An 18,948-nucleotide genomic window follows, 5' to 3' on the forward strand; every position below is an offset into this window, starting at 1 on the left:
CAAAAAGAGACCATACATCTGTCCATAGAGGAACATCCTTAGGCCTCATGCACACGTTGTTGGCCAGTGTTGCCCGTATTGCGGCCCGCAAACAGTGTGTCGGCAATATATGGGCACCGGCCATTTGTGCACTTGAATGGGTCTGCAATCCGGAACATACGGAGTGGATTCACGGAGCAGAAGCCCCCTGAAGCACTACAGAGAGCTTCTGTGGCATTTTGGTCCCTGCCTCCGCTCCGCAAAAATATAGAACATGCTCTATTTTTTTGTGATGTGGACAGATCACAGACCAATTCAAGTTGAATGGGTCTGCATCCCTCAGCGCTGGCCACATGGATGGTGCCCGAGCATTGGGGACTGTAATTTGCCCTTATGGCGAGACCAGAAAGCTGCCTTAATGTTGAATGCTGTCTGGGGATTTTCTTTGTAGTAGGTATATTACAAACTTTCAACAATACTAATGAGGGCAGCTAGAGTGTGTACAGAGATACCAACAGAAAGTCCCTGGTTTTCCACTGGAACTATTATGTGATGCACACTTGTCATAAATGTCTACAAACCTGAATTACTATAAGGGTAGCGGCACGAGCGCAGATTTTAAAATAGAAAGAAATCTGCACCAGATCCACGGCATAAACCGCATGTGTTACTTGCAGTTTTTGTTGTGGATTTGATGCGGTTTTGCTGCAGATCTCACCCTTCCATTGAAAAGGGTGAAATCTGAACCAAGAATCATACAATGGACATGCAGCAGATTTCTAAATCCACACCAAAGAAAGCACAGTGTACATGATATTTGTCTAATCTGATACATTTTGCTGGTATTGCATTACACTGCGGTTTTTCTGCAGGTAAAGTCATACGGAAAAACAGTGCGGAATCCGTATTGTGTACAGGTACCCTAAGGCCCCTTTCACACGAGCGAGTTATCAGCACGGGTGTAAAGTGAACCCATAGCACCCGCACTGAATCCTGACCCATTAATTTCTTTTTAAAATCTTTTTAGGGTACTTTCACACTAGCGTTTTTGTTTTCCGGTATTGAGTTCTGTCACGGAGGCTCTATACCGGAAAAGACCTGATCAGTTTTATCCTCATGCATTCTGAATGGAGAGCAATCCGTTCAGGATGCATCAGGATGTCTTCAGTTCAGTCTTTTTGACTGTTCAGAAAGGAGAATGCCGCAGCATGCTACGGTTTTATCTCTGGCCCAAAAAACTGAACGCTTGCCTGAATGCCAGATCTGGCATTTTTTTTACATAGGAATGTATTATTGCATTCAAAATACCGGAATTCCGAATCTGTCCTTCCGTGCAGACCGAAAAAAATAAATTCCGGCTCTGTTTTTCCGGATGAGATGGATCCGGCATTTTAATGTATTTGTAAGGGTACTTTCACACTAGCGTTTTTCTTTTCCGGCGCTGAGTTCCGTCCTGGGGGCTCAAATCCGGAAAAGAACTGATCAGTTTTATCCCCATGCATTCTGAATGGAGAGCAATCCGTTCAGGATGCATCAGGATGTCTTCAGTTCAGTCTTTTTGACTGATCAGGCTTTTCAGAAAACCGTAGCATGTTGTATTTTTACCTTCGGCCAAAAATCCTGAACACTTTGACTGAACGCCGGATCCGGTCTTTTTCCCATTGACTTGCACTAACTCCAGATCCGTCAAACCGGATCCGGCTTTTGCATGTTAAACCCGAAAAATGTGAAAAAAAAGTTAAAGTCTATAAATGGCGGATCCGTTTTTTCCAACGCATTTTTTAATTGAGATCAAAATCCTGATCAGGATTCAAATGTAATCCGTTTTCACACGTTTTTCCGGATCCGGTGGGCAGTTCCGGAGTCGGAATTGAATGCCGGATTTAAACAACGCTAGTGTGAAAGTAGCGTAAGACGGATCAGAATCCTGATCAGTCTTACAAATGCCAACAGTTGGCATATGTTTTGACGGATCTAGCAGGCAGTTCCGGTGACGGAACTGCTTGCCGGATCACTCTGCCGCAAGTGTGAAAGTACCCTTAAAGTGGCCCTGGAAAAAAAAATGTGGCGGTTTTATAGTGACAGAAGGCAGGGTAACACAAGTAGTCAGGGCCAACAAAATACCGCCCTAATACCGCTGTGCTGCAGAAAACACTCCCGCCCCCGCTGTAGAAATTAACTCTATCACCTGAGGATTGTAATATAGTTGATTTCAGGACTCAGGAGGGCTCATGTGGCGGCTGGCAAGGTACATAATCAGGGTTGCCAACCAAAATTTTTCTTTCTTTTTTTTTTGGGAGGGGGGGGGCAACTTATGCCAAAATCATGGACTGCCAACATTTTTGATAAAGATTCTAACACATGTCTATAGCTCAATATACCGTTAATACCTCATTACCAGCATTTACAATAAGCTGTAAAATGATGATAATTACCACTAAAATAATCTACTCAAGTAACACCAGCCTCAAAAAAATCTTTTTTTTTTCACGGACACAGGAAAAAAGTGTTTATTTTTACGGACTGTCCAGAAACTTCTGGACGGTTGGCGGCCCTGTACATAATTACTTGAGGCTCCTGACATTATTAATGCTGAGAACATTAAATCATTATGTACCCAGCTGGTGGCCATGAGGAGGGCTCAGGTCTGGCCCCTGGGAAATTTCCCTGTAGGGGCTAGGGCCAGTCCGCCCCTGAGAGAACCTGAACCTAAAAAGCCACTTTACTGTAACAAATAACACAAAATTTGCCAAAAAGCCACACTGCAGTATTTGCTACCATGGTCCAAGCCAATTGCCATGGAGTCCTAGTAAATCACCCCTGGATATATCTGCCCCAGTTCTCCCAGTACTCCCAGTACTCCTGAATATCATTTCTACAGTCACTGTTCAATAAGCCAAGTGTCACAGAAAGCCCCTCTGTGTCCCCCCTGGTTGTGTGGGGGCCCTGACAGGTAAGTGGGCAGCAGGAAGCAGCACGTGTGCACAGTGTGACAGGGAGAGGCTGTGAGACACAGGGCGGGAGGGCACAGCCTCCTCAGCCTCCAGTGCACGGCTCAGGCATTGCTCTCACTGCTCTGACACTGCACGGAGCCTCTGCACTGCGACCTGTGGAGCCATGGGCTAGAGGAGGGAGCCCACCTGCCTGACCATGGCCGTGCCAGTCCCCCGGTGTAGTGCAGAGCATGGAGGGCACCCCCACACCGCCCTGGTCACCTGGCAGTCATAGCTGTGTCCTGGGACCATTCACCTTCCGTAGTATTCCTTACATCGCTTCCTTGCTGATTTCATGTGATTTAACCCCTGCACCACCGACAGGCAGGAGGATGCTTCCTAGCTGCAGGTAAGTCCAGTCCCACCACCTACTTCTCATTGTCAAGGAGCGCAACAATGTATCAGTATGTCATGTGTATGTAACGTCAGGCTAAATAATTGTGCAGCCGATACATGTTCCTAATGTATTCATACCCCAGAGCCATGCACCTGGGAACTAGCGTCTGCATGGGCTGAAGGAGCTCGCAGTGTGCCTGCGAGGGGAATGGGCACTGGGGGAAGCACTCTGGGTCTACCAGCTCTCGGAAGTTATGTGCAAATCAATATCTATCATCTATTGATGGATACATGTATCTGATATGTATCTTTCTAAAATATATTTATCGATCTAATATTTATCTACCTATCAGTCATGTCTATCTATCTATCTATCTATCTATCCACACAGGTATATCATCACCACCATCTTTATAGTACTCTATAGGGAATATTCTATGGTTATGGGGGCTTCAATGTTAGTCTCTGTATATAGTCCTCAGAATATGTCCTGACACAGAATACAGTGGACGTTATGTCTCCAAATAGTGGCCAAAAAACCTGCACCTTAGGGTACTTTCACACTAGAGGCAGGGGACTCCGGCAGGCTGTTCCGGCAGGTGAACAGCCTGTCAGATCCGTCCTGCCGCTAGTTCAAGTGTGCCCCTGGACTGCCGCTCCGTCCCCATTGACTATAATAGGGGTGGGGGCAGAGTTCCGGCGGCAGCACGGCGAGAGGCTACCGGACTAAAACTACAACATGCAGTACTTTTAGTCCGGCTGCCCCTTGCTGTGCACTGCCGTGCTGCCACCGGAACTCCGCTCCCATTAGAGTCAATGGGGACAAAGCGGCAGTCCGGGGGCACACGTGAACTAGCGGCAGGACGGATCCGACAGGCTGTTCACCCACCGGAGTCCCCTGCCGCTAGTGTGAAAGCACCCTTACAATAATTTGAAAGTAGCCGCCGGAACAGCCTGCCGGACTCCCTGCCGCTAATGTGAAACTAGCCTAAGGTGTGCCTCATACACACAGCCATAACCCTGGGTTCACACCTGAGCGTTGCGCAAACGCGCGTTTTACGCGCGTTTTTATAATAGTAAACGCGCGTTTGACGCGCGTTTGTGTCATTGACTGCAGTGTCCTATGGCCACAAACGCGCGTCAAAACGCCCCAAAGAAGCTCAAGTACTTGTTTGAGCGTCGGGCGTTTTACAGCGCGTTCGTACGCGCTGTAAAACGCTCAGGTGTGAACCATTCCCATAGGGAAGCATTGGATTTCATGTCTTGAGCGTTTTACAGCGCGTTTGAACGCGCTGTAAAACGCTCAGGTGTGAACCCAGGGTTAGTGTTTTGCAGTCCTCAAATCACAGATCTCCAAAACACGGATGCTAGTTGAGCGCATGCCACCATTTATCTTTATTCATGCAGAAGTGTCCTATCCTTGTCTGAAAAATGGACAAGAATAGGAAAAGTTACGTTTTTTTGTGTGGCCGCAGAACAGACTTGGGATGAATAGGTCCACATCTCATTCGCAAAAAACACGGATCGGATGCAGACCAAAACTACAGCCGTGTGCATGAGCCCTCAGGCTGGAGCTACACGGTGTGTCACGCGGCATGGTGATCGCCATGTCACATTGCATCTAATGATTGTCAGTGGGGTTGCAATATGACAAGCTGCAGCTGCGACACTATAGGGTTTCTGGTGGCAGCTTCCACGCAACTTTGCCACCATAGACCACAATTAGTGTTGAGCGAACTTGTGTTTTGAGTTCGGTGTCTAAAGTTCGGGTTATTGAAGTATCCTGTTATGGATTCCGCTACCACGGACCATAACGGAATTTAGAATCCATAACGCGATTCTTCGATAACCCAAACTTTAGACGTCGAACTTAAAACACAAGTTGGCTCAACACTAACCACAATGCAAGATGCATGCGTCTGCGACTTGGCTGCGAAGCATTTCCTTTTACAGACTCCTGCCATTTTCTCTCCTCCATGAGCGTGGTCTACTGTCACTCATACAAACTGGGGCTTCACCTGTCAGCGGGGGCCCCACGGAGACTAAAAGGACTCTCTTTTTGCATCCATTGGGTCAATGGAGACCTATGGATACATTTATTGTATCCGCCTATGACGCCATGTGTGACATGAGACTTTTGTTCACCTTGATAAATTTGTCGTTCAACAGCTGCATGAAGATATCCTAAAAGTAGCATTTTCATGTATTTCTATGGACAAAGTAGTGATAGAAATAGTCATATGACGTGTCCTGTTAGTGCTGTGGGTATGCTATTTCCATTGAACTTGCATGTGGATAAGCTATTTTACCACCCTTTGGAAATGATTGGTAATGAAAAGGTTAATAAACGGCTGGGTTCTTGTCAATGATCAGGCATATGTTTTGTGGTCATACCCTTATTTGCCAAGATTGCACAAGGAACACCAGGAATGAATGAAGTGACAGCTGCACTTCACTGCAGACTTCATGCCGTGTGCATTTTTCAGGGATTTACAGAGATTACCTGGGTATAGGGTGTCATTTCTAGTAGGCAGCCCTGCCAAGATCTAGGGGCTATAAGTCACCATGACCATCACTTATTCTGACGCACATCAACAAGCGGGAGGAACCAGGCCAGTAGGTCATAATGGAGGCTGAGCACGCTCACATGTCGTTATTCAGGAGCTGTCACATAACCTACAACGGTAAAATCTTGTAAAATGGAAGGACATACGTTTAGAGTGTTGGCAAGTCATGATGAGTCTAAAGAGCCGGCGTGGGTTAAATTACTTTACCTTCTGCACCTTTCTGACATGTTTTTACATTAGAGAAATATTTTAATAATTCAGTCCAATACCTGTCATTCCAATGTAAACTACTGTTCAGAGTAGAGATACAGTGAGATACAGGTGAAACTCGAAAACGTAGAATATCGTGCAAAGTTCATTTATTTCGGTAATGCAACTTAAAAGGTGAAACTAATGAGAGAGACTCGTTACATGCAAAGCAAGATATTTCAGGCCTTTATTTGTTATAATTTGGATGATTATGGCTTACGGTTTATGAAACCCCAAAGTCTCAATCTCAGGTACCCTTTGCTCAGGGGGTATGGATTAATTAGCTGACTAGAGTGTGACACTTTGAGCCTAGAATATTGAACCTTTTCACAAAATTCTAATTTTAAGCTGCATTAATGCAATTCCTTTTAATTTACATTACTGAAATAAATGGACTTTTGCACGATATTCAAATTTTTCGAGTTTTAGCTGTGTACAGGTCCTTCTAAAAAAATTAGCATATTGTGATAAAGTTGATTATTTTCTGTAATGTACTGATAAACATTAGACTTTCATATATTTTAGATTCATTACACACCAACTGAAGTAGTTCAAGCCTTTTATTGTTTTAATATTGATGATTTTGGCATACAGCTCATGAAAACCCAAATTTCCTATCTAAAAAAATTAGCATATTTCATCCGACCAATAAAAGAAAAGTGTTTTTAATACAAAAAAAGTCAACCTTCAAATAATTATGTTCAGTTATGCACTCAATACTTGGTCGGGAATCCTTTTGCAGAAATGACTGCTTCAATGCGGCGTGGCATGGAGGCAATCAGCCTGTGGCACTGCTGAGGTGTTATGGAGGCCCAGGATGCTTCGATAGCGGCCTTAAGCTCATCCAGAGTGTTGGGTCTTGCGTCTCTCAACTTTCTCTTCCCAATATCCCACAGATTCTCTATGGGGTTCAGGTCAGGAGAGTTGGCAGGCCAATTGAGCACAGTAATACCATGGTCAGTAAACCAATTACCAGTGGTTTTGGCACTGTGAGCAGGTGCCAGGTCGTGCTGAAAAATGAAATCTTCATCTCCATAAAGCTTTTCAGCAGATGGAAGCATGAAGTGTTCCAAAATCTCCTGATAGCTAGCTGCATTGACCCTGCCCTTGATAAAACACAGTGGACCAACACCAGCAGCTGACATGGCACCCCAGACCATCACTGACTGTGGGTACTTGACACTGGACTTCAGGCATTTTGGCATTTCCCTCTCCCCAGTCTTCCTCCAGACTCTGGCACCTTGATTTCCGAATGACATGCAAAATTTGCTTTCATCCAAAAAAAGTACTTTGGACCACTGAGCAGCAGTCCAGTGCTGCTTCTCTGTAGCCCAGGTCAGGCGCTTCTGCCACTGTTTCTGGTTCAAAAGTGGCTTGACCTGGGGAATGCGGCAGCTGTAGCCCATTTCCTGCACACGCCTGTACACGGTGGCTCTGGATGTTTCTACTCCAGACTCAGTCCACTGCTTCCGCAGGTCCCCCAAGGTCTGGAATCGGTCCTTCTCCACAATCTTCCTCAGGGTCCGGTCACCTCGTTGTGCAGCGTTTTCTGCCACACTTTTTCCTTCCCACTGAGGGGCCTTGATACAGCACTCTGGGAACAGCCTATTCGTTCAGAAATGTCTTTCTGTGTCTTACCCTCTTGCTTGAGGGTGTCAATGATGGCCTTCTGGACAGCAGTCAGGTCGGCAGTCTTACCCATGATTGCGGTTTTGAGTAATGAACCAGGCTGGGAGTTTTTAAAAGCCTCAGGAATCTTTTGCAGGTGTTTAGAGTTAATTAGTTGATTCAGATGATTAGGTTAATAGCTCGTTTAGAGAACCTTTTCATGATATGCTAATTTTTTTAGATAGGAATTTTGGGTTTTCATGAGCTGTATGCCAAAATCATCAATATTAAAACAATAAAAGGCTTGAACTACTTCAGTTGTGTGTAATGAATCTAAAATATATGAAAGTCTAATGTTTATCAGTACATTACAGAAAATAATGAACTTTATCACAATATGCTAATTTTTTGAGAAGGACCTGTATATATAGATGATTGAAAAGTAGGAAGGCTAAGTACCTGCCAAGAAGAGAACTATACCAAGAAAGTAGTCATCCACAATTTTGGTTACTGCGTCAGGAGACATGCCTAACTAAGGCTACTTTCACACTAGCGTTCGTCGGTCCGCTCGTGAGCTCCGTTTGAAGGGGCTCACGAGCGGACCCGAACGCAGCCGTCCAGCCCTGATGCAGTCTGAATGGAGCGGATCCGCTCAGACTGCATCAGTCTGGCGGCGTTCAGCCTCCGCTCCGCTCGCCTCCGCACGGACAGGCGGACAGCTGAACGCTGCTTGCAGCGTTCGGGTGTCCGCCTGGCCGTGCAGATCCGTGCGGATCCGCCCAGACTTACAATGTAAGTCAATGGGGACGGATCCGTTTGAAGATGCCACAATATGGCTCAATCTTCAGGCGGATCCGTCCCCCATTGACTTTACATTGAAAGTCTGGACGGATCCGTACGAGGCTATTTACACACTTAGCTGTTATATGCTAAAATAATGCAGACGGATCCGTTCTGAACGGAGCCTCCGTCTGCATTATTATGATCGGATCCGTTCAGAACGGATCCGATCGAACGCTAGTGTGAAAGTAGCCTTACCTACCACAGGCATATGTGCATGCTAGGGCTATTTTCTTAGGTAGCCAGTTGCTTTTGGACTGGGCATGAAGCTTGATTAAGCTAGTTTCATACTAGCGGCAGGGGACTCCGGCAGGCTGTTCCGGCGGGTGAACAGCCTGTCGGATCCGTCCCGCCGCTAGTTCATGTGTGCCCTCGAACTGCCGCTCCATCTCCATTGACTATAATAGGGCCGAGGGCAGAGTTCCAGCGGCGGCACGGCAGCGCACGGTTAAAAGGGTTGTCTCACTTCAGCAAGTGGCATTTATCATGTAGAGAAAGTTAATACAAGGCTCTTACTCATGTATTGTGATTGTCCATATTGCTTCTTTTGCTGGCTTGATTTATTTTTCCCTCACATTATACACAGCTCGTTTCCATGGTTATGACCACTCTGCAATCCAGAAGCGGTGGTCGTGCTTGCGCACTATAGGAAAAAGCATCGGCCTCTCTGGTTGCCAGGACCAGGGGAGCTCACATAGGCTAGTGCAAGGGTGGCCACCTATGTTGGATTGCAGGGTGGTAGTAACCCCTGGAAATGAGCAGTATATAATGTGATGGAAATATTAATCCAGCCAGCAAAGGAGGTAATATGGACAATCACAATACATTAGTGTCTTGTATTAACTTTCTCTACATGATAAATGCCATTTGCTGAAATGACACAACTCCAAGTGTATACACAATGCCAAACAGCATCCATGTGGTCTGATGACTTGTGTGATTGGAATGAGCTTGGGAGCATGATTTACATTTTTTTTAGCTTTTGTGGCTAGTGTTCTATGTGAAACTTTGCTGTTAAAGGGGTTATCTGGGAATATATATCAATGTCCTATCCTTAGGATATGTTATCAATATCAGATCAGCGGGGGTCCATCACCCGGGACCTCCGCCAATCAGCTGTTAGAAGGTTTAGTGTGCTCAGTGAGAACTGTGGCCTCTTCCTAGGCCATGTGCCGTCGCCGTACATCGGTAACGGGGCCTAGTTGCAGCTCACCCTTTATAGAAGTGAATGGGGCTGAGCTGCAATAGCAAGCACTGCCACTGTATGATGTACAGCGCTGTGCTTGGAAAGCTGCTGAGAGCCAACTGCGTTCTCCAGAGCTATCGGGAGTCCGGCTTCTTCCAGAAACACTTGATCGGTGGTGGTGCTTGGACTTGGACCCCTGCCGATCTGATATTGATGATCTATCCTGAGTAGTGTTGAGTGAACTTGTGTTTTCAAGTTTGACGTACAAGGTTTGCGTTATCTAAGAATTCCATTATGGATTCCGCTACCACGGACCATACATTATTGGCCGTGGTAGCGGAATCCATAAAGGTATTCTTAGATAACCAGAACCCGAACCTTGTTTGCCGAACTTGAAAACACCTCATCCCTAATCCTGAGGATAGGTTATCATTTACCAGATAACCCCTTTAGGCATGTCCTTACTAAGTTGCAGTGCTTGGAAGATCCACAGGAGGGAGTGGCAGAGTGCAGTTCATATGCTTTAAAAGGGAATGTGTGCTCTGAAAGTGACCTATTATTTAAATTAAGTTTTTAAGTTAAACATAATTTTTTTTGTGATAGTTTTTTCTTAATTTTCAATTTCCCTATCTATATTTTAAAAATAAATCACAAAAATGATGCAGTTTTCACACCGGCCACTAGGCCTAAAATATCTCAAGACTTTCTGCTCTTTGAGAGCAGCCGCATGAGCCACAGACATGATGGACAGGAGGGGACCTCATTGACTTCTATGGGAGAGTTTTTTAGGCATGCTCTTTGACCTGTGCAAAGGTCAGGAGGGAATAGAGAAGCTGTGATATTGTGAATGGTGGATCCTGTGTTATCTACATAAAGGTGATACCTGTCATTGTAATTCTGTCTGTGATGATAATGCAATGGCTGCTGAAAAATTACCTATATAGAACAGGAAGTCTTGACATATTATTAGGGAAAATTGCACGATTTATGATTTTTTTTTTTTTTAAGACAGTGACCTGAAAATTAAGACAAAAATTATATAAAAAAAGGCTTAACATAAAAACGAGATTTCAGAAAACTGAATGCCAAAACGGCATCAATATCCAAAATGTGATCTGGGCTCAACACACATAAATAAATGTCGGATGGGCTTGGGTGTGCCGTCTCATCAACGGGGGCCTGCTGTGAATGAGGAGATGGGCATGCAAGGTGACGTCTTCTCCATTCACTGCTATGGGACTTCTAAAATAGCCATGCAAGTGGTCTTGGCTATTTTCAGAAGTCATCTAGCAGTGAATAGAGAAAGCCATGCACGTGTTGTGTGCTTTCCATTCATCACGAGGTCCCAGGGGTGGGACTAAGGCGGTCGGATAGTTCTGGCATATCCTATAGATATGGTATAAATGGTACAGATGGGAATACCCCTTGAGGATGCACAATTGTCTTTTTGTTTAGTAGTAGAGATAATGAGATGATGTGTCATGGTGTGCTCCCTTAGGACATTGATCCCTGGGGATTGGTGCAGTGAAAAGGAGGTATAAGGAATCCGGACAGAAGTAGAAGAATAAAAGTCTCTAAAAGTGCAAAATAGGACTTGTAGTACATCCAGCAGTATTTGTATGCAGTGCAATTTCTCTCCCCAGATGAGGTATGGTGGCTGGCAAAGTAATTGATAATGGCACCTTTGGTATGCTGTCTTGCTGATGTCTCTCTCCTGAACTGGCTAACAGCTGTATGCTGGTACTTGTGGCTGTAGGTGTCAAGTACACCAGCTTTTATGAGAAGACCTGGTCTGGATCTAGGTGATTGGTGTCAGAGCCATAGTCCCTCATCTGCAGCAGGGTCTGGATAGCTATGGTTGCTGGTCACTGCTGACTGTAAACACTGTACAGTCGTGGCCAAAAGTTTTGAGAATTACATAAATATTGGAAATTGGAGTTGCTGCTTAAGTTTTTATAATAGCAATTTGCATATACTCCAGAATGTTATGAAGAGTGATCAGATGAATTGCATAGTCCTTCTTTGCCATGAAAATGAACTTAATCCCCAAAAAAACTTTCCACTGCATTTCATTGCTGTCATTAAAGGACCTGCTGAGATCATTTCAGTAATCGTCTTGTTAACTCAGGTGAGAATGTTGACGAGCACAAGGCTGGAGATCATTGTGTCAGGCTGATTGGGTTAAAATGGCAGACTTGACCTGTTAAAAGGAGGGTGATGCTTGAAATCATTGTTCTTCCATTGTTAACCATGGTGACCTGCAAGGAAACGCGTGCAGCCATCATTGCGTTGCATAAAAATGGCTTCACAAGCAAGGATATTGTGGCTACTAAGATTGCACCTCAATCAACAATTTATAGGATCATCAAGAACTTCAAGGAAAGAGGTTCAATTCTTGTTAAGAAGGCTTCAGGGCGTCCAAGAAAGTCCAGCAAGCGCCAGGATCGTCTCCTAAAGAGGATTCTGCTGCGGGATCCTGCAGGCAGGTGTGAGAGCATCTGCACGCACAATGAGGCGAAGACTTTTGGAAGATGGCCTGGTGTCAAGAAGGGCAGCAAAGAAGCCACTTCTCTCCAAAAAAACATCAGCGACAGATTGATCTTCTGCAGAAAATATGGTGACTGGACTGCTGAGGACTGGGGCAAAGTCATATTCTCCGATGAAGCCTCTTTCCGATTGTTTGGGGCATCAGGAAAAAGGCTTGTCCGGAGAAGAAAAGGTGAGCGCTACCATCAGTCCTGTGTCATGCCAACAGTAAAGCATTCTGAGACCATTCATGTGTGGGGTTGCTTCTCATCCAAGGGAGTGGGCTCACTCACAATTTTGCCCAAAAACACAGCCATGAATAAAGAATGGTACCAAAACACCCTCCAACAGCAACTTCTTCCAACAATCCAACAACAGTTTGGTGAAGAACAATGCATTTTCCAACAGGATGGAGCACCGTGCCATAAGGCAAAAGTGATAACTAAGTGGCTCGGGGACCAAAACGTTAACATTTTGGGTCCATGGCCTGGAAACTCCCCAGATCTTAATCCCATTGAGAACTTGTGGTCAATCCTCAAGAGGTGGGTGGACAAACAAAAACCCACTAATTCTGACAAACTCCAAGAACTGATTATGAAAGAATGGGTTGTAATCAGTCAGGAATTGGCCCAGAAGTTGATTGAGAGCATGCCCAGTCGAATTGCAGAGGTCCTGAAAAAGAAGGGCCAACACTGCAAATACTGACTCTTTGCATAAATGTCATGTAATTGTCGATAAAAGCCTTTGAAACGTATGAAGTGCGTGTAATTATATTTCACTACATCACAGAAACAACTGAAACAAAGATCTAAAAGCAGTTTACCAGCAAACTTTGTGAAAACGAATATTTGTGTCATTCTCAAAACTTTTGGCCACGACTGTAGTTTTGTAGATGTCTGTAGTTTTTGGAACCTTTAGTCTTTGGAGTACTGGTCTCACAGGTGAGTTAGTTATAGTGTCCCTAAGACCCTTGGAACAGGAGCAATAGGACATGTTTCCTCACTCCCCTCTCCTGGAAAGAAGTAGGACCAGCCCACTCCTGCAAAGAGAGGAGGAATGGGATGGGTAGTCCCATTCCTGATGACAACCATAATTCACCTGCTGATATATGGTGCAAACATTAAAAAACTTTACAAACCAAACATTTGCAGATACCCCCTGGGACTGGGGTACTGCACATCCTTATACCGTACGTTAATACCAAGTATGGACTTAAATCTTGACTTTAAGTTAGAATTAGTTGTGCGACATTCAAACCTAAATACACAGCTAAATAATAGTCTGTGTATGCATGTGGGCTAGTGGACCAAGCAGGCCTGTAATCAGCAGAGCAATGAAGGGTTAAAAGTATCCACTGTTCCCACCCCAAGTGATCGACTGGGCAGTTAAAAAGACCTTTTTACCTGCATTACCTGCTTTAAACTCTGCTCACCCTCAAGTCATCATTGGATGTCAAGAGGAAGCTTTAAAAATGAGTTCTTACCATCATCTTCATGATGATGGATCCATTCACATCTCGGGTCAATAGATGCATGTTATATCTTGTACCTCCAGGTGCTCTTATTGTCTGCTAAGCAACATGTGTCTTCTACGAAGGAAATGAGCTATTTATGTTGTGCAAACATTCTGCTTTAAATTTGAGTAATTTTACTGACACAAAATACTGCTTTCAGTGGCCGGGTCTTAATTGGCCTTGTTGTAAGGTCTTAGCTCCCGGGGATAATTTGGTCCTTTATTCCCTTCTATTGTGAAGACACAATAGTTCAGGGGACTAATGATGACTAATGTCAGTGAGATGTGTGAGGGGTTACATCTGGGCAAATGATGCAGAACATGAAAAATACAAGTTAATTAGTAATTATTAGGAGGGTCACACTGCATAGCTGTTCATTTGTTTTTCATGCCTTGCAATCTAATAAGGTTGTATCTTACAAGAATGTCTACAGGTACATGCAAAGACTTTTCTGGGCATATAGACTTGGGACTAGATAAGATACCTGGCCACCGCATGCTACCCCTATGCAGCAGTGACATGTTGTAAAGATAATAAACTCTTTGGGCTTTTTTCAACTCCATCACAAATTAGATCAAAGAGGTAGTCTGTACTCCTTTGAAGATATTCCTTACGAGATTTCTTAGTCAAGGAATCCCTAAATTTTCCAATAATAAATAAATAATGCAAATGGTATATCGGTTACATTGTACCTACAACATCCTTCTAATAGCACCTTGCCATATTATTATTTTCTTTCGTTGTCTGAAGGAAAAAGGTGGGGCCATGTCTTAAGAACTGGAAAGTCTTCATCAATGAAACTGTATTGGTTGATTATTTTGTACAGCTGAAAGGATGGGGGTTAATGCAACATGAAGCCAGGAAATATTGTTCTAACACTTGCATATTTTCCTAATAGGAAACATGTAACTTCTAACCCAAACATGCCGATGTGCATCTTCCATTTAGCTATAGCCTCGGGCAGTGTCAGGAAAAAGTCTACAGGCATCACGTTTGTAATTCTATGGATTTTATACATCCCTACATTGTCTGTTTCAGATGGTAAAATGATTGTACCCTTTTACTTTCTGTGTGTTGATTTATGGGGGCATGTATTAAAATTGTTGTACTGTTTAAGTGATGCCAGTCTCTAGAAGTAGTACAGTAGTACACTCCTCAACATGGAACACAACTGTTAATTACCGTATACAGTGCTTTTCTTCTAAGCAGTGCAGGTTTTATTTTCTGACACTTTTCTAATGTTTTCTAGTGTAAATTTAATTTCTGCTGCACAGCCCTCCCGTGGATGCACCACAATTATAGTCCTGCCTCTTAATAATTCTGGTGCATTGCACACCAGTGACTTTTCATACTACAACTAGCAATAGAAACGCCAGTCATAATACATTTCCTCTTATGGCAGCAGTTGCTTGAAAATCTCATGCCAGGCTTCATTCACATATGTGTTGGAGACTCTCTTAGGAGCCTTTGTTGTAGATTCTGTCAAAAGTGCTGGCCCTTTTGTTTGTAGAGCAGCATGCTGGCTAGTTTGGTAAAATGATTGGCACTATGATAGAAACCCAATGGACCCCAATGGGGTTTATCAAGCATTGCTGGTGTCTATCACATTGTTGGCTTGCACTTGTATTTCTCTTCCTATGAACAGAAGTACAGAATGACTGACAAAGATATGAAGTTTCTACATGTAAATGTGACTGTTGCTAATTTTGATGTCACATACTGTAATTGTTGCGATCACAGCTGACCTGGTACAAAATGGTTGTATGTAGAGTTCAAAATTATAGTCAGAATGTGCAAGGAGGAGCAGCAACCTTTCCTTAGTCAATCACACTTCTTGTTACTATTATGCCCTGTTCATATTACATTGCCAAAGTTGGGCCCTTATTTTTATACCTTATTTTGTTTTATATTGCTGATCTTTTGGTATTATTGGTATGTTGAGTCTTCTTTATGGCACTAACACATATGTTTGCCCATATGAAAGAGCACAGTGGCACATTATGTTGGTGATGGTGCTCTGATGGCATTGATGGGGACTTTGAATACTACTCTGTTAATTAAATGTTTTCTCTTTGTTAAGGAAGCAATTTTGGTGACAGATATGTTCCAGGAAATTGCTTAGTCCTATAATTTTCCTATAATTTTCTAATATGCATTGGAAGGGACTCCAAGATGGAGCTCCACCCTTACATTGCATCACATTTGTCTATGGACGGTTGTGGTATAGTGAAACACATGCAAGTTTCAGTTTACTACAACTTGTGTACTAGGATATATTATGTTATACATTTGTTTCATGGAGTTGTTTGGGAAGCAAACGCATAGATTTCTGCAAGACCCATTCTCATGAATGAGACAATTGAAACATTTGTGCTACAGTTTTGCTACATGAATTTTCTCTAACTTTGACAAAACTTAGAATTTTTCTTCCTTCCCCAGTTCAAGATAGCCTCATCATTCTTGGTTTCCTGCATGGCACCCCTTTAATTTCTGGTAACCAGCATAGCAGTCATCTAAATATGGGTCTCGAGGGTGGCTCCCCTCTGGTTCTTAGTCCCCACCTTGGCACTACCCCTCATTCATGGTCCTCAGCATAGCTTTCCTTTTATTTCTAGTCTAGTGTGGATCCCTTCTCATTCCCAGTTGCCAGCATGGCCCCCTCTGATTCTTGATCACCAGCCTGGCTCTGTCTTCATTTGCCCACCTCACTGCCAACTTCTGCCAGCTCCAGCTCACTCCAGTCTGGTGACTTACATATGTAAGTCCAATGTGTGGGCTCTTCAAAGGGGTTTCCCTAAAAAAAATAATAGCAAAAAAATGTGGTCTTTGGTTGGATATGAAGATGGTCTGCCTGTAGAGGGAAACATCCATAGTGTACAATTGGTATGAAGATTGATAACTGAAAAATGGGTCTGGAAGGGTGGGGTGGTCTCTTGGGGAAGTTTCAGTGTAGTAGACCAGTGTTACTCAACTCCGGTCCTCAGGGCCCACCTACAGGTCATGATTTGATCCCACAGAACGAATACCTGTGGCAAGTCCTAAAGCACTGACACTAATTATATAACCTGCTCAATACTAAGGAAATCCATAAAACATGGCTGACAGGTGGGCCCTGAGGACCGGAGTTGAGGAACCCTGTAGTAGACTACTTACTTAATTGTAGGACAATATATTCAAGAAACCAGATCGCGAGGTCACAACAGGATAGACAACAACAGATCCCGACAGTTTTTATCACCATTATTTCAGGGATTAGAAGCCACATGTTTGCTATCTGCCTGGTTATCACTTCACAGGAATGTAGACATTGCAGAATACTCGGCTTTTTGGTCTTGTTTGCATTATCTTGGCAGGGGAACACATACTCCTATAGAGGTGAGAAAGATGATTGATCTGTCTACAGAAATACACACCTTGTCACTTGTGACACGGTGCAAACACAAAATCTCGCAAATCAGATTTAAAATAGTAACGTTGATGTTGACTTATTAGTTGTATAAGCAAAGGGAACTTTCTATTATTATCCATTGTAAGCGCAAGTCATGTAGTCACCTCTATGTAACCACACTGGGGCTACGTGCACATTAGCTGCCTAGGAAATATCATTGTAAAAAACAGGAAAGATGACATTGGAAGAAGTCTTTAGTGGTTTCTACCTGTTGTTGGCAGTGTAATCATTAGGATGGTAAAATTTAATTTTTCAGTTTAAAGACTGGGGACACATTTGGGTGAATTTTATTTTTATTTTTTTCTTCATTGTTGAGTCTGCAGACTGTTCCTTCTCATTGAAATCTGAGTGGACCCCTGGTCCCTTGAGAGTTCATAAAAATTCATTTAAAGGGCAAGACACATTACACCTGACACCACCTTTCACTCCTTTGCTCCGCCTATGCTTGCTTCCCTGTGGGTCAATACCAAGGGCTACCCCTAGACTACTCAAGGCTGTAAAAAACTGGATACTTTACTTTATTTTATGGGACCCCACCCTTACCCGCTGCTAGGATCATATTCTCACCCATGCAGCAGCAACTACAGAGGGCACCACTCCCTGGTATTCTGCAGCTGAGGCAATACACTGCTTTACACCAGGTTCTATGAACAGGACAACACAGCAGCTATCAAAGTTAACTGTTTAATATGATTTAACAGCAGTGCATACAAGTTAAGGTTACAGAAAGTAACAATACAAAGGGAATTACATAAAAATTACACTCATGTTGCTAAAAGATGGGGTTCAGGTATTCCTATCGGTTAGCAACTTGGCATTCAGTTCATGTCCTTTATCCAGGGAGCTGTGATTTAACTTCTCATGTTATAGTATGGCCCCAGTCTCACAGACTCTCCACCACTCATATCCAGGTGTTTTTTTTTTAAAACCTTCTCTGGGAAAACACATATACTCTATATTTCTTTTACCCAGTAAGATGGTTAAATGGGTTATCCAACCCCTAAAATGCGACTGCAGGCATGCGACTGAAACAAGCCTCCCTAGCATCGTGGATGGATAACCCCTTTAACAAAGGATTATCTTCAGTCTCTTAAAACAAAGGCCATAAACCAGCAGGAGGTTGTCAATTGACCAACACACTACAATTCGCTCTTTAACTCTTTGAAACACTGTGCATGAATATAGGGGTTGTCCAAGTGTTTTAAACCGATGGATAGGTCATCAGTATCTGATCGGTGGAGGTCCAACTCCCGGCACCCCTGCTGATCAGCTGTTGAGGTCCCATCACTCTGGTGACAGTCACAGCTTCTTCCTAGGCCAGTGACGTCCTAATCAGTAAAAACTGAAGGCTGTACAGAAAAAATTGTTGACAATTTTTTTTTAATCAGCACTACCCAAAAAGTTGAATGCAATAATAAAGAAAACACCAACAAACTTTTAAGTATGTGAAGTAATACATTATAGTTTCTCTAGATGTACTATTCTCCATGTAGATATCTTCTTCCTTATATGCCAGTCACATGTAATTGTATCATTGCACCCAGGGGCTTATTGGCCATAGACATTATAGTCAAATTTCCCTCGACGCCGCCTAAGCCCTCCTCACAGCCGGCCAGTGGAAGTTTTTGGGGATGTATTTTATGCTGTTGATGGCAGTATTTTGCAATGGACTGTGGTATTTGGCTCTGTTTGGATTTTATAAT

General features: G+C 43.6%; 1 protein-coding gene across 1 annotated transcript in view; it reads left to right on the top strand.

The window, feature by feature from the left end:
- Positions 1-2,986: 2,986 nt before the first annotated feature.
- The window catches only part of LOC122927552 (ADAMTS-like protein 5), a 73,153-nt gene continuing 57,191 nt past the window's right edge, over positions 2,987-18,948 (top strand). Inside the window, exon 1 of the mRNA XM_044279491.1 lies at positions 2,987-3,321. Coding sequence (XP_044135426.1) covers positions 3,164-3,321 — 158 coding nt within the window. The 5' untranslated portion in view covers positions 2,987-3,163. The remainder of the gene's footprint in view (positions 3,322-18,948) is intronic.

The sequence above is a fragment of the Bufo gargarizans genome, chromosome 2, assembly GCF_014858855.1.
Source record: "Bufo gargarizans isolate SCDJY-AF-19 chromosome 2, ASM1485885v1, whole genome shotgun sequence".
Taxonomy (NCBI): Eukaryota; Metazoa; Chordata; class Amphibia; order Anura; family Bufonidae; genus Bufo; species Bufo gargarizans.